Source organism: Ceratotherium simum, chromosome 5 (genome assembly GCF_057802395.1).
Source record: "Ceratotherium simum simum isolate JZ-2026a chromosome 5, ASM5780239v1, whole genome shotgun sequence".
NCBI lineage: Eukaryota > Metazoa > Chordata > Mammalia > Perissodactyla > Rhinocerotidae > Ceratotherium > Ceratotherium simum.
The window spans coordinates 25,763,054-25,779,263 of NC_141904.1; the positions used below are offsets into that span (position 1 = coordinate 25,763,054).

Here is a 16,210-nt window from a genome sequence, read left to right on the forward strand (position 1 = left end):
AGTTGCACATCCTTCTAGTTGCTGTATGTGGGACGCGGCCTCAGCATGGCTGGAGAAGCAGTGAGTTGGTGCGCGCCCGGGATCTGAACCCGGGCCACCAGTAGAAGAGCGCACGCACTTAAGCGCTAAGCCATGGGGCTGGCCCCCATATCATCTTTCTTGATATCAACATCCAAGTAAATGTTCCTTCTACTGAACACCAGACTTCTCACTTTTTGAACTCCTCTCCTTCAATGATCCTGTTCTCCACCTACTTTAGGCACTCAGGCCCATCCTAACATTGTCACTACCAACTCTACCACCTCCAGAATCTCACTTGCAAGCATTCCACTCTCTGATCACCAACTCCTATTTTTCTAGCTTATTCTTTTTATAGAACTCCTTCTTCACAAATCTTTGACCCACTGGGATGGCCCAATCCATTGACCCTGCCATCTTTCACCACCATTTCTTTTCTGAACTTCCTCTTTACCCATCTTAGTTTCCATGGTACATCACTAGAATCACTTCCTTCCATGCACTCAACTCCTTTGGCCCTTCCTCCCACCATCTTATTCACCAGGTGAAATTCCAACCCTAGCTAAATCCAGATGTCCACTTATTCCAAATCTGAAGTCCAGCAGTTGCATATGAAGAAACTAACTGAAGGAAAACACAAAACCAAGTGATCAGTCTCACTTTAAATTTATAATCACAAAATTCAAGAGGGCTGGCAATTTTACTATATTATTGATAAATTGGACTTCATCAAAATTTTAAACTTCTGTTCTTTGAAAGACTGTTAAGAAAATAAAAAGACAAGCTAAAGACAGGAGAAAATATCTTCAAAATACATATCTGATAAAGGACTGGTATCTAGAATATATAAAGAACTGTAAAAATTCAATAAAAAGAAAACAAACAAATCAATAAAAAAATAGGCAACATATTAGAACAGACACTTCACCAAAAAGATATATGGGTGGCCAACGAGCCTATGAAGTCATTAAAAAAAATGCACATTAACAATGTGCTATTACTGCAGACCTATTAGAATGGATAAAATTTAAAACTTCCCATTTAAAGAAACTGACAATACCAGGATGCACTAGAACTCTCATAAATTGCTAGTGAAAATGCAAAATGATACAGTCATTTTGGAAAACAGATTTTCACTTTCTTAAGTGAAAACATTACAGTTAAACATATACTTGCCATATAGCCCAGCAATCTTACCCATAGGTATTTTCCAAAGAGAAATAAAAACTTATGTTTACACAAAACCTATACACGAGTGTTCATAGCAGCTTTATTCAGAATTGTCAAAGACTGGAAACAACTCAAATGTTTTTAACTGGTGAATGGACAAACAAATTGTGGTATATTCATACGGTGGAATACTACTCAGCAATAAAAAGATTGTGCTACCATGCAATGACATGGATGGATCTCAAAAGCATTGTATTAAGTGAAAAAAAAGAGTCTCTAAAGGCTGGCTACATATTCCATGATTCTATTTATATGACATTTTGAAAAAGGGAAAACTATAGAGAAAGAAAACAGATCAGTGGTTGTGAGGGGCTGGAGTGAGGAGGGGGAGATGTTTACTACAAAAGGGCCCAAGAGAATTTTGGGAAGTGATAGAAAAGTTCTATACTTTGCTTGAGATGGTGGTTACGCAACTGGTACACATTTGGCAACACTCCTAGAATTGCACACTAAAAAGAGTGGATTTTACTGTATTTAAATGATATCTCAATAAACCTATCTAATAATTGATACAATTTATCACAACATCAAAAACAACAAATACTTAGGAATAAATGTAACAGAAAATGTACAATATTTCAACATGGAAAACTAAAAAGTGTTCCTGAGATAAAGAAAAGCTAAATAAATGCATGGATGTACCAAGTTTATTGTTTGGTAGTAAAAACATTATACAAATGTCAATTCTCCCAATTGATCTTTAGAGTCAATGTAATCACAATAAAGATCGCAGCAGATTGTGTGCATGCACGTTTAAAAAAAAAAAAAACAGAATGAGGAGCTCTGCTCAAAGCATAGAAAAGTGATAGACACGCCATGGTAGGTACTCTGAGTTACCTAGAGCTGTGGCCAGTGGGAATTGTCAAATCTGCCAAATTCAACAATGGACACCCAGTTAAGAAAAGCAAGAATCTCAGGGATGAGAGCAAAACCAAGAATAAGTCAACATAATGATTACATTAACAGATGGGGAACAAACCATGAACTACGACCTAAACTAGGCCTTTTGATTAATATTTACTGTGCTAGGTGCTCATATATCCATTATTTCCATAAACATCAAACCACCTTACAAGTTGATAAAAAGCCATTGTTATTTCCATTTTGTAAATAAGAAAGCCACAGCTTTGTAAGATTAGGTGTCTTTCCCAAGGTCACAAATCCAGTGAATGACAGAGTTATTATTCATATCTAATGCTCCCAGTTTGCTCCTCAGGAGGGGTCTGATTAACAAAGCAAAATTGCTAAGCTTTATAACACCTCACAGGTAGACTTAGTGAATCATGAGGGCCTGCAGACTGTGTCATGCTAGGGACTAGGATTCTTGCAAATGAGAATCAAGAAAGCAGCACTAGGTATCCGATGCCATAAGATTTGGGGAAAAGGGTGTCACTGAAGCAAAAAGTAGAAAAAAACTAAATGAAGAACTAGAAATCGTTGAAGGCATGAAACTTGACCGAGATTACAGTTCTTCATACTTTATTAACACAGCCAAAAGTAAGAGAGGGAAATCACAAGATGCTCATATTCTACATGAAAAGAAAATTTCTAATATCATGTACCTTACAGCAGCCTGAGCACCATGAGCAGCCATACAACTGTTTGATTTCAGGAGTCTACGTGGTGAAATGCAGCTGGCTTCACAGTTGGGCCATCGCTTTTTTGAGCCCCGGTCAGAGATGCCTGCAGCTTATGGCAGCCTGGTGCACAGGTTAAAGGCTACTCCTTTAGCGACAGGACTACACATGCAAATGACATCAAGCAAACAGCAGAGATGCTGGCCTTAACTAAAGATAAACTGGAAAGTTTCCAACTGCTCAGATGTTAGGAAAACCACCTTTATAAAGCCTTAAGGGGGCCTTGGTGACACCACAAGCTATGGAGGTGTTCTCAGCCAGACTTCTGGCAGTCCAACACCAGCCAGCAGGCCTATAATAGGCATGGGTGGCCTCAGGGTGCAGCCTGCTGCAACTTGACTGTACACTTCAGTTAGAGCACGAGGTATACTTGTAGAGGGCAGTGACCTCGGCTGATAGCAGATTACCAAGACCCGGTAAGAAGCAGCTAAGGCAAGGATTCAATTCTAGAAAAGAGAGTCTTTCCACATACATAAACCTTTTAGATATTAGCAGGTGAAACTTTTAAACAGTAAGTCAATTCAGATGCCCTTATGCTACAGAGCTTGATAGTGAGGCTCTAGCTTTTAAATAGGGCTTATGCAAATAGGCATCACTAGCTCCATTGCCCCAAAGCCATCCCGCTTTCAGGGCAGGGAGCAAACCATCAGTCAGCCTAACTTGGATTCATGTGGCCCAAGGATCACCCCACCACATCCTCCACTTTGGCTCTAGATGGTTTAATTCATAGGAGAAAGAAAACTTCATGAGAGGTAGGTTTCTGAATCCTAAGCAATTCCAAAGCAAGAAGCAATGGAAACAGTTCCTGAGCACAGGATTGAAGGGGTCTACCCACAAGAGACTATTGACAATAGGCTGTGATGTAGCACCTACACTCAATCCTGTCCCTAGAGGCTTGGATAACACCAAGAGTCATGAAGCCGAAAGATAGAAGAACTGTTTCAGATTAATGGATACTAAAGAGTCATGACAACTAAATGCAGATTGTATGTGTGATTGTAAATGTGATTGTCGACTGGATCCAACCTAAACCAAGAGAAAATCTGTACTTTTTCTATGCGCTTTAAAGGACATTATTATTATAAAGGATTAATGGAGACATGTGACTAAAGTCTATAGATTATATAATAATGCCATAGCAATAATAATTTCCTGATTTTGAAAATTGCACTATGGTCAGGTCATAGAATGTCCTTGTTTTCAGAAAATACATACCAAAGTATTTAGAAGTGAAGTGTGCATGTGCATATGTGTGGATGGGTGGATAGGCTGATGGATGGATGAATGGATGGATGGACGGATGGATGGATGGATGGATAAATTTTTTAAAGAAAACATAGCTGGATAGTAGTTAAAGCAGTAAAAGATAGATGTTATTCAGAAACTATTGCAACAGGGAAAAAGAGACCTCAATATAGAACTGGGCTCAATTCCAAATACAACAGAGAAATGTGGGGATTTATAGCCACAGATCAGGTTGCAGGAGGTTGGTGGATAGAAAATTATTAAAAGGAGACATCATGCGTAGGGGGAATTCTTGCTAAACTGACTTAACAGGAGTTCTTGCTAAAGGCAGGCCAAAGTTTTATACATCAAAGATGGGGGATGAAGAATTTGATCGCAGGTAAAGGGTAAACATATATCAAGGGTGGGAGGATTCTCTAAACTGATTTAGTAGAATTCTTGCTAAAACTGGGCAATGCAGGCCCAGTAAGGATAAACACAGAAACCCAAAGTCAAGACTTAGTTGAGAAAAGGGCTCAGAGGAGCCTGACTAAAGTTTGGTCAAGAGTCTGTCTTTGTCAATAGATGGATAGATAGATACACGACAGATAGATAGAAAGATAGATAGATAGATAGATAGATAGATAGATAGATAGATAGATAGATAGATAAGTAGATAGATGTAGATGTGCTTGTAAATATTTAACAACTGGCTCTTTGGAGAGGAAAAATTCCTGATCGGTAGCATTTGTTGGTTTCCTTAGTGTAAATACTCCCACTATATGGGCAAAAGAACTGAACAGACATTTCTCCAAAGAAGATATACAGATGGCCAACAGACACATGAAAAGATGCATCATTAATTATCAGGGAAATGCGAATCAAAACTACAATGAGATATCACCTCACGCCCGTCAGAATGGCTATAATTAACAAGACAGGAAACAACAAGTGTTGGAGAGGATGTGGAGAGAAGGGAACTCTCATACACTGCCGGTGGGAGTGCAAACTGGTACAGCCAGTATTGAAAACAGTAAGCAGATTCCTCAAAAAATTAAGGATAGAACTACCATATGATCCAGCTATTCCACTGCTGGGTATTTATCCAAAGAACATGAAAACACCAATGCGTAAAGATACATGCACCCCTGTGTTCATTGCAGCGTTATTCACAATAGCCAAGACGTAGAAGCAACCTAAGTGCCCATCAAGGGAAGAATGGATAAAGAAGATGTGGTATATATACACAATGGAATACTACTCAGCCATAAGAAATGATGAAATTCAGCCATTTGTGACAACATGGATGGACATTGAGGGTATTATGCAAAGTGAAATAAGTCAGAGGGAGAAGGTCAAACACTGTATGATATCACTCATTAAGTAGTAGATAATAACAACAAACGAACACATAGAGACAGAGATTGGATTGGTGGTTACCAGAGGGGAATGGGGGAGGGAGGAGGGTGAAAGGGATAATTAGGCACATGTGTGTGGTGATGGGTTGTAATTAGTATTTGGGTGGTGAACATGAGAACATGATGTAATCCATGCAGAAACAGAAGTATAATGATATACACCTGAAATTTATACAATGTTATAAACCAATGTTACCACAATAAACCAAAAAAAAAAAAAAGAAAATACTCCCACTATAGCTGGTTTCAAGCTAGCAATGTGAGGTCATTGAACACAGTGCTGGGAAAAAAATGCTCACAATTGACTTTAGAGAACCATTAAGATCAGGTTCCCACACACCACTACATAAATTACCTATATAAGAAATGTATTATAAAATTATTTTTTCAAGGGGGCCAGCCCTGTGGCACAGGCGGTTAAGTGCGCGCGCTCCGCTGCAGCGGCCCCAGGGTTCGCCGGTTCAGATCCCAGGTGCACACCGACTCACCACTTGTCAAGCCATGCTATGGCAGCATCCCATATAAAGTGGAGGAAGATGGGCATGGATGTTAGCTCAGGGCCAATCTTCCTCAGCAAAAAAAAAAGAGAAGGCTTAGCAGATGTTAGCTTAGGGCCGATCTTCCTCACAAAAAAAAAATTATTTTTTTCTAGAGACTAGGTAAAGCAATTTTTCAAACCTTAGGTCTCTTTTTTTTAAAGTAATAGAGGGCCGGCGCCGTGGCTTAGCAGTTAAGTGCGCGCGCTCCGCTGCTGGCGGCCCGGGTTCGGATCCCGGGCATGCACCGACGCACCGCTTCTCCGGCCATGCTGAGGCCACGTCCCACATACAGCAACTAGAAGGATGTGTAGCTATGACATACAACTATCTACTGGGGCTTTGGGGGAAAAAATAAATAAATAAAATCTTTAAAGTAATGGAAGACTACAGTATAACCACAAGATGTAAGTTAAACAGTAATTTTTCATACTAATAGACAGACAAACAACAAAAGGTCAAGATCTATCACCAAGAAATATTGATAGAATACATATTATTGGTCATTCAATCAGTCAAGTTATATTACTGACAAAGCTTCAGTCGTGGATTCAACTGACACCAGGACTCTTTTGATATACAGAAAGAGCACACTGTGCTGAGATCACACACCCCCACCACCCCCATCTGAGCCAGGCCAAGGCACCACATTTGTACATCAAAGAGCCAAGATGATCGGAGGGAGGGAATGATTCAGCACAATTTGCTACTAATAACTCTCTAAAGGTACATCTAATGGTGGGTCAGCTGCGTCATCTTCAGATGCTTCAAGGACAATAAACTTTTCTGCTCAGAAAAAGATATTAAAAACTAATGGCCATTATGTCATTGTTGAAACTCAAGTTTTTGCTCTCTAAATTCGGCTCCTTGTGATTAAATTTGTCTTCTTCAGACACTAATAGAGACTAAAAGCCCGCTAAACTTAAGTCACGTCATAGTGACACCTAAAGAGAAAGATAACAAAATGTTGTAGGCAAAATCTTGTGAACCTGGCATCACAAACCAGACTTTGAATTTCAGACAACCTACTAAACCGGGTAGAATTCTTCGGCATACTAAACATTACAACTTCTAATGTCATTCTGAACTACGCCTTTGGTGAAGTTAAAGGTTAGCTCCAAGTGCTTGTCAAGTTCTTTGGTGCTTTTATAGAAAACAATAAAATAAATTTTAAAATCCAAAATCTAATTTATTAGCAACACATACAGGCATATGAGGCCTACCACAGTGATTGCTGAATTGTAACAGAATATCTAAAACCAGAATGGACCGAACATTTTTTAGATGAACACAGATTTAACAATTTTTTTGTTTAAATGAATGAACTCCAAAAATATCACACGGTTGTTTTACACTTGATCCGGTCTGCATGTTGTAGCTCATCTAAAACATTTCTGATGTTCTCGACACAAACTTCTCCTCTGTGATGTTTCTTTGATGCAAGATTCCATATATTTTCAAATTCTTCATCAGAAAGCTTGACGCCAATGTTACATAGTATCTTGGCAATCTAGAAAAAAACATTGACAGTCAGACCAAGATTTATATGTTTTTTTAAATTTGTATTTTAAAAACATCTTTATAACATCTAAGACTATGGATATTTATCCCCAAAAAAGTATGTGTAGAGGGAAGGAGGATATTTGTATGTGTGTATGTGCTCATTACATATAATGAGCAAATACCAAAATTCCAGTATTTTCAGTTCCGGAATACTTTTGTTAATAAGAATGTGAGGGTGTTTAACTAGATTAGCAAATATATAAAATTACTTTCAACTTTAAATGTTTCTGGTTATTTTAAAGAGAGGCAGGAAAATTCAAGCAGAAAGAGTAAAAGAGTTAAAGATAGAAAACTTGCTGGAGTTGCGTTCCATCTCAGTCACTTCTTGTCACGATGACCTTATGTATGTCATGTAAACCCCTTGAATATTAGTTTCTCTTCATTAAAATAGGAATATTTATAAAACGTCTCTACTTGGCCTGTTGTAAACTTTAACTAGAGTTGTGGGTGTGCAAATGCCAGCAAGATGGCGCATGCACAAGCAACTGAGCAGACCAAAAGTGGAGCATATTGAAAACCAGTTATTAATAATCTCTCTGCAACGATAATTACAAAAGAGATGAAGGGAGAGGGAAAACATGCTTCTCCCGTCCCAGGGAAAATATAAGAAAGGAAAGATAAAAACTAGTAACAGGGAGAAATGTTAGAATGAGTGTAAGGAATAAAAGATGTGGGTAAAAAATGAAACTAAATTTAAAAGAGGAAAAGCATTTACTATGAAGCATACAGAGAAAAAGCCAAGAGGGAAATGGAAAGAAAGGTTAGATAGTGAATAGGAAAGCCAAAGAAATGGAATAGTTGCAGAATCCACCTATTAACAGAATCTTAACAACAATTAAAAGATCCCCTAGAAATGACGGGCCCTTGTGGGAAATTAATAGTCTAATCAAATACACTTGAAATTCAGAAGAGCAGTGCTGCCAGCAGCTGCAGCTGTACAGCAAAAACACCTCGATGCTCCCCCACATCGCTGCTATTTTCCCCCCATCCAGTGGCAGGTAAAGAATGTCCCCACAGAGTGAACTCGTGAAGGGGTCCCAATCAGTCTTGGGCACCCCAGACGTCCTCCTCTGCGTCCTTCCCACTCCTCAGGAGGCATTCCTCCTCTAGTTCAGCATTCCATCTTGGTGTATTGATTAGCTAACACTTTTACAGAAACCCATCTATTCTCAACTTAACATTATTACTCAAACCAAGCCTTTGGGTTCTTACTTTTTACCCGGACTTTTGAGATAAAGGATGACTTCCTACTTAAAAGAATTTTAGGCATCACGAAACAAGCAGGAGATTTTTGTTTCTTTTGGCAACCGTGAGCTTGTATTTCATAGGCCCTTTGGAGCAACTGAGGGAAGTGAGAATACACTCTGGGAGTGTCTCTTGTCTTACGTCGTGGGGAGGATCCTGGGTTCCTTCTTGGGGACCAGCCAGTAGGCATTGTCCTCTGAGTTTCTCCCTTCCTTTCTCCCCCACCTCAGTGGGAATGCATCCTTGGAATGGATCTGTTATTAATTAAGTTAGTATTTAGCAAGTTTTCAAGCCATCAACCCTTCATCTGAAGTCCCAGAAGGCACCACATGTCTATTCATATCATTTCTATCTCTGAAGAAGCACTTGCTCCCTAGATCACACCCTGTTTTCCACAAGTACAGATGGAGGCAGGCTGGTCTGACCAAGCACTGTTATTTATCCTTGGCCCTTAGAACCCCAGTGAGTGTTCTGACCCAGCCGATTGCTCCTGCTTTATAATCCATTTAGGAAGAAAATCATCTGGGATGTGAGGACCACGTTTTCTGAGTGAAAAATAAAACAAGATACATGGGCCGATATACGGTGTGGCAACAGGACAGAATAGTTTAAATCAGTGCTTGTTGCAGATACTCTGAGACATGTGACAGCAGTACATAAGGAAGGTGGCAGAGTGGCCCTCCTCATACTTACTCTTTGGTTTTGGAGACTGAAGACCATAAGGATACTTACACAAGGAAGGGATTGATCCTTTTTGCTTTTTCTCAACTAAGAATAGTGTTGAACGTCTTAGGAAAACGTTTTTCTTTCTCTACATAGGTCATAGTGAATATATGATGTGAATGCAATGCTTCCTAACATAGAGTAAATTCTACTTTAGGACTTGTACCAAAATGTCACAACCAAATTGAACATTATCCTCAAGAATCCTATATTTGGGGATCCTGATGACTTTTGTAATATAAAAGCTCAAGCTTTAAAAAGTCTAAAATAGTAGTTGTTGATAAATAAACATTTTCATCTTTGTGTGTTTATGAAGTTGACATTTCTTTCAACCCTTTTGAAATAAAATGCTGTACCTCTTTTTTCGATCTGGTCTTGAAGAAGTCTCTTTCAAACACTCCTTTCTGGCCAAAGATGGTAGGGTGTAGCAACGAATAGGCATTGCCTTCTTCGCCATAATTAGTTCTATCACTGATGCGACGAATTCGGGGGGCAGGAATATCAGACCGAATAGTCGGAACACCATAGATGGGATAACCTAGGACGTCAATGAGAAAGGAAAACAGACATTCTAAAAGTGAGCTGTACAATACAATAGCCACCAGCCACATGTGGCCATTGAGCACTTGAAATGTGGCTGCTCTAAATTGAGATGTACTGTAAGTGTAAAATACATACTGAATTTCAAAGATTTAGTACCATAAAAAGCATGTGAAATATTTAATTAATCATTTTATATTAATTGTTGAAATGACAATATCTTAGAGATATATATTATATATAAAATATGTGTTATTAAAATTAATTTCACCTGTTTCTTTTTCTTAACGTGGCTACTAAAAATTTAAAAATACATATGACTCCAATTACATTTCTATTGGACACACTATTCTAAAAGGCGTAGCAAGATCTCATTACACCAGAATGTATAGAATGTCTAAAAACTCCAGTTGAGAAAAATATGTGAACTCTTAATCATGTTCTTAGTCCAAGAAAATGATCTTGACCAACACAAAATAGTCTTTCTAAATAACCAATATTCATCATGCTCGATATTGAGATATAGGGTGTTATGGGTTGAATTAAGTTAAGATGAGATCATCCTGGAGTAGAGTGGGCCCCTAATCCAATATGACTGGAGTCGTTATAAAAAGGAGACATTTGAATATAGACACTCACACAGGAGAACACCATGTGAAGACAAAGGCAGAGATCGGGATGATGCAGCAGAACTCAAGTAGTGCCAAAGATTGCCAGCAAACCACCAGAAACTAGGAGAGGGGTCTGGAACAGATTCTCCCTCACAGGCTTCAGAAGGAACCAACCCCGCCAACACCTTGATCTTGGACTTCTAGCCTCCAGAACTGTGAGATGATAAATTTCTGTTATTTAAGCCACCCAGTTTGTGGTACTTGTTATGGCAGCCCTAGCAAACCAATAGATGGGGGACGAAAATAAAAGAATATTTTGCAAGAGCTCTTCAAATATTTGAAAGCAAATCTGTTTGTAGCTAAGAATCATGTGGTTTAAAAGTCTCCTAACACTTGAAGTTTGAATTACTACAATGCATAACATGCAGTGTTCTGAACCATGATGGTTTCAATTTCATTAATACAGAGAGAATCATTTTACTTGGGTCATTATAAACAATAGTTCAGTTCAGCCTACATTTATTGAGACCCCTCAGGTGCTTAGAATACATAAATGAATGGAAGGTCCTAGGCTTTGAGAAACCAACAATCTGATGGAGATAGAGGCTGGGGACAATGCAAGGACAGACAAAGGACCCTTCCCTGCTACGTTTGCTGATCCTTTTAAAACTCAACAGCTCTCTCAGCCTTAGCGCCATCTTCCTAGAAACCTCCGCGCCATGAGAGCCAAGTGGAGGAAGAAGCGAATGCGCAGGCTGAAGTACAAAAGAAGAAAGATGAGACAGAGGTCCAAGTAAACCACTAGCTTGTGCACCCACGGAAGCCACAGTAGCAGAAATAAGGAAGCCAGAGGCTGGGAACGCTGGTACAAACTGTTGGACTGCATGCCTACTGTCTAGAACTTGTCTCAGTGGATCTAGAACATGTCTCAGTGGATCTAGAACATCCATCACCATCTGAGTGCCGTGACCACGTTTGAGAGAGCCACCCTACTCACACCAAAACAGTCCCTTTTGGTCCTTTGCCCTGGACCTGTGACATTCTGGACTAGCTCTCTTCTCAGCTGTGGCTGAATGTAACACATGTACAATAAATCATCTCTCCTGCTGTCTTAGCTGAAGGGGGAAAAAAAAAGAAAACCCAACAAATAACGTGACACTCACAAGTGGAAGGAACAGCTCCTACAACCGCACTGATCTCAGCAGAAGTGGTCTTATAGTGATTCGAAACTCTGTCGCTTGGCCTCAGAAGTGTCCGGAGAGTCTTTTCTGAGCTCCCTGGTTCTTTTAAGACAATATCTTCAGGCTTTATCAGGAGAGTTGGTTCAGATTCATCAACATTAGCTTCAGCAGGATTTGCACAATCTGGTTTTCTACCTTTTAAGTAAAGAGGGAAATGGGAAAAAAAAAAAAAAAGTACAGGAAGAAGTTACTACTTGGTGTTTGCCGCTTTGCAACAAAATCAATTTTCCATTTAGTCTCTTCTTGCCAGCAGAAAGCGAGACTGGGCTGGTGTGAGCCCTCCACTGATGCCAGTACCCCACTGTGGAAGAACAAGTTCAGGCCAGCGTCAAAGACCAGGAAATCTGAACACGATCTCATGTTTCTTTTTACCACTCCGCTCACTTTACTCTAGAATAAACCTTTTAAATCTGCAAGACCAAAGGTAAACATAGAACCTATTATTTTTCTTTCCTCTTGTTTTAAATTAGAGTTTATTTTCATATTTAACTTGAACTACAGGATTACCAGAGTTGTTCCTAGCGTTGGGTCCTAGGGAGGGATAAGAGAAGACATTTGGAGTTGTAAATTCCACACATACCCGATCATGGGGGGAACCCCTTGTATTTCAACACTTGGAGAGGCGATGAAAACTCACTGTGAGGTCAGGAACCGATTACATAAATATAAATCAGTGTATTTACATAAGTATAAATACACTTCAAATCAGTGTATAAAAGAAAACCCTGAGGTATGACTGAAATTGGAAGACTGTCCTCTTTGCAGATTTGCTTTGCTGAGTCAATTCTGAAATTTAGGAGTCCATTCCTGACACATTCTTTTTCACAGAGCTGGTGACTCCAGAGCTGGCACTAGAGGGCGCTATGGTCTTTCAGTGCCTAAAAGAACTCCAGGTCTGGAAGGCCCAGACAAGGGTTTCAAGGGCAAATGGTGCCCCAGCATCAGAGAAGGGTGGGAACCATGGCAAACCAGAAAGACAGCCTCTCTCAAGTCTGCACCCCCCATGCAGCTCCTGCGAATCGTTGCCGTGAAAGCGTTCGGGCCCAGTGTTCCAGGTTCTCTAATCCCCTGCCTACCCTCAAAAAAGCAGACACCTGTCAAAAGTATGAAAAACAGCTCCTCAGAAAACCGTTTGAAAGCCATCGTCTAAGACTACTTACCCTCCTTTCCTCCAGAAGTCAACAGTAAGATAGAATTTGATGTAAGAAAATTCCTGGCAAAACAATCCTGAGCCCCTTCTGGCCCACTGGCCACTATCTTAGAAGACGAAACACCTCAAGAACTCCATTGAAAACGGCTGATGAAGTCAGGATCCAAAAACCAGGAACAATCTGAAGAACCATCTGGTTTGAAAGCAGCCTTCTGCTTCCCCTACTACTTTATGAGTTGTGCCACGAAAAAACACACCCCCTCTTTATTTCAGAAAGGATTGGAGTAGAGTTGTTTTCTATAAAAAGCTTCTTTAGGTAGAGAAGATTCTCCTGCTTTCCTAGTAGGCAGAATAGAAAGGCCATCCCACAAACTTGTAATGGCTCGTATCATCAATAAAGCCCAAAATGTGGTTATGGCCTTGCAGAACGGCATGACCAGAATAAATGTGAAAACAGTAGTATCTTCACTTTTTAGAAGAGAGATATTCCAAGAGGAAATAAAAATGCAAATAACCTTTTTAAAAAGTTAATCCTCTCTAATAATCAAGACTTGAAAATTAAAGCAAATGATGTATCATTATATACCAACTAAATTACAAGAATTTTCAAAATAACACTCAATGGTAGCAAGGTTGAAATAAAACCTTCTCACAACCTTGACTGATAGAGTTGCAAATTGGTACAATCACTTAGAAAAGCAAAATGAAAATATATAGAGTTACTTCTGGGACAATAATAACATTCATAAGAAATGAGATATAATTAGAAACAGAAAGCTTTCTGAGAGACGATAATCGTTATAATGTTACCCATATTACTTTAAAAATATCTGGAAATAACCTAAATTTCAGAGTGAGGAAATGGTTTAGTAATTCATAATGTATCAGCATGAGGGAACTGAAAATGAAATTTACAGAAACCATAAAAGTATCTCTTCATTCCATAGAAATTCGAAAGCCAAATTTTACAATTCCAAATAAAAATGGTACATTCATTGTGATTTTAGCTACATTTAAAATATGTGCTTATGTATGTATGTGTATCCATCTATATATGGCTAGTGATGCAGGAGGGTAATATGTAAACATGAAAATATTTGAATAAAGGTAAGGATTATATTTTCCCTTTTTTTACAAAATTTAAAAGATCAAATTTTCTTAAGTCAAATTCTATTTTACTATTGACTTTTCCTGGGAGTGGGGAGCTCTACTCTAAGACAATGGTTTTCAAACAACTTTCTGAGGAACTGTCTTTCATATTTGGGGTTTCTGTGTAACTTGTTTGGTTTTAATTTTTTTTCTTTTGAATGAGTAATAGTTGGTTCCAAATTCAAAAGATACAAAAACATAGGGGCCAGCTCCATGGCATAGCGGTTAAGTGCACACACTCTGCTGCTGGTGGCCTGGGGTTTGGATCCCGGGTGTGCGCAGATGCACTGCTTGTCAGGCCATGCTGTGGCGACATCCCATATAAAGTGGAGGAAGATGGGCACAGATGTTAGCCCAGGGCCAGTCTTCCTCAGTAAAAAAAGAGGAGGATTGGCATGGATGGTAGCTCAGGGCTATCTTTCTCACACACAAAAAAAAGATACAAAAACATAGATTAAAAAGTGAGTCTTGCTGCCACCCTGTCCCTCCCCTACCCAGATGCCCCTCCCTGGAAATAATAAATGTTATCAAATTCTTTCTTATCCTTCCACAGATATTCTATGCATAAACAACCAAAGAGAGCCGGCCCTGTGGCTTAGCGGTTAAGTGCGCGCGCTCCGCTACTGGCGGCCCGGGTTCGGATCCCAGGCGCACACCGACGCACCACTTCTCTGGCCATGCTGAGGCCACGTCCCACATACAGCAACTAGAAGGATGTGCAACTATGACATACAACTATCTACTGGGGCTTTGGGGAAAAAAAAAAAGGAGAAGGATGGGCAATAGATGTTAGCTCAGAGCCAGTCTTCCTCAGCAAAAAAAGGAGGATTAGAATGGATGTTAGCTCAGGGCTGATCTTCCTCACAAAAAAAAAAAAAAACAAGCAAATAAATAAATATGCATATATGTGCATATTTTTAAACATGTAATAAAGTTGACGAGAGTTGAGCTCCTAGAAAAATGAAAATATAAAAGTCCACTTAAGAATTTAGCAAACCTTCAAACATTACATACCTTTAATAATGACCCTCTCTTCATATTCTTTAAGAGGCATTTTATCTTTCCAGTTAAGAAAATTTGCAAATTCTAGGTAGTTAATCAGCCCATCATTATCTACATCACAGTAGTCAAATAGCTGGTCCAGGAGCTTCTCATTTAAGTGCAAGTTGACCTGGTCACAAGCTTCCTGAAGCTCGGCTTTATCTATCACTCCATCTCCCTTCTGTTAGATACGAAGCAAGAAAAGATGAAGTGAGCATTGCCTTCAAGAGCAGAGTATACAACATCTATTATTTTGTTTAAGAAAAAAGAGAGAGTTCTATCACATAAATTCAAAAAAGTTGTCTCAGTTTTCACATAAGAGAAATCAAACCTTAAATGAGATTGGTCCTCATTGTATTGACCTGGTATGTGCACAGTAATTTCAACCCTGGTTGGAGTGGGGTATGGCTCAGAATCTTTGTTCATTCTATTTTAATAATTTTTTCTTTAAATCATGCTGTTTATACCATGGTAGAGCAGGTATGACCATGATTTGTGCTTGACATTTCATTTGACCAGTGTTGTGTACTTTGATGGCTCTCTACAATTTTCTATGCTTTCAAAGTTTTTAACCCCTCTGATGTTCCACCCGGGCAGTAAATGGTCCTCCACTCCATTGCCTGGTGATGAGGAGAAACTGGGGAGGTAGTTGCCAGCCAAGTACACAGAGGTAGATTCAAAGACAGTTGCCTGCTTGTTGCTAACACTCCTAGGGGCAAGAGGGATGTGCTACCCATCTGGTGTTCAGCCCCCATTGTAACAATTAGCACTAAGATTCATCCTGATAGGGGGAGGAGGAGAAGTTTCCACCCTCTTTCAGACAATAAAGATAGGAGCACCCACACTGAGTGTGGAAGGAGGGAAATTTATGAAGGCTCTGGGCA

General features: G+C 39.4%; 1 protein-coding gene across 1 annotated transcript in view; it reads right to left on the reverse strand.

The window, feature by feature from the left end:
* Positions 1-7,286: 7,286 nt before the first annotated feature.
* The window catches only part of EFHB (EF-hand domain family member B), a 48,013-nt gene continuing 39,089 nt past the window's right edge, over positions 7,287-16,210 (reverse strand). The window contains exons 10-13 of the mRNA XM_004419412.3: positions 15,300-15,507; positions 11,909-12,121; positions 9,951-10,132; positions 7,287-7,573 (exon numbers count right to left, since the gene is read on the reverse strand). Coding sequence (XP_004419469.1) covers positions 7,400-7,573; positions 9,951-10,132; positions 11,909-12,121; positions 15,300-15,507 — 777 coding nt within the window. The 3' untranslated portion in view covers positions 7,287-7,399. The remainder of the gene's footprint in view (positions 7,574-9,950; positions 10,133-11,908; positions 12,122-15,299; positions 15,508-16,210) is intronic.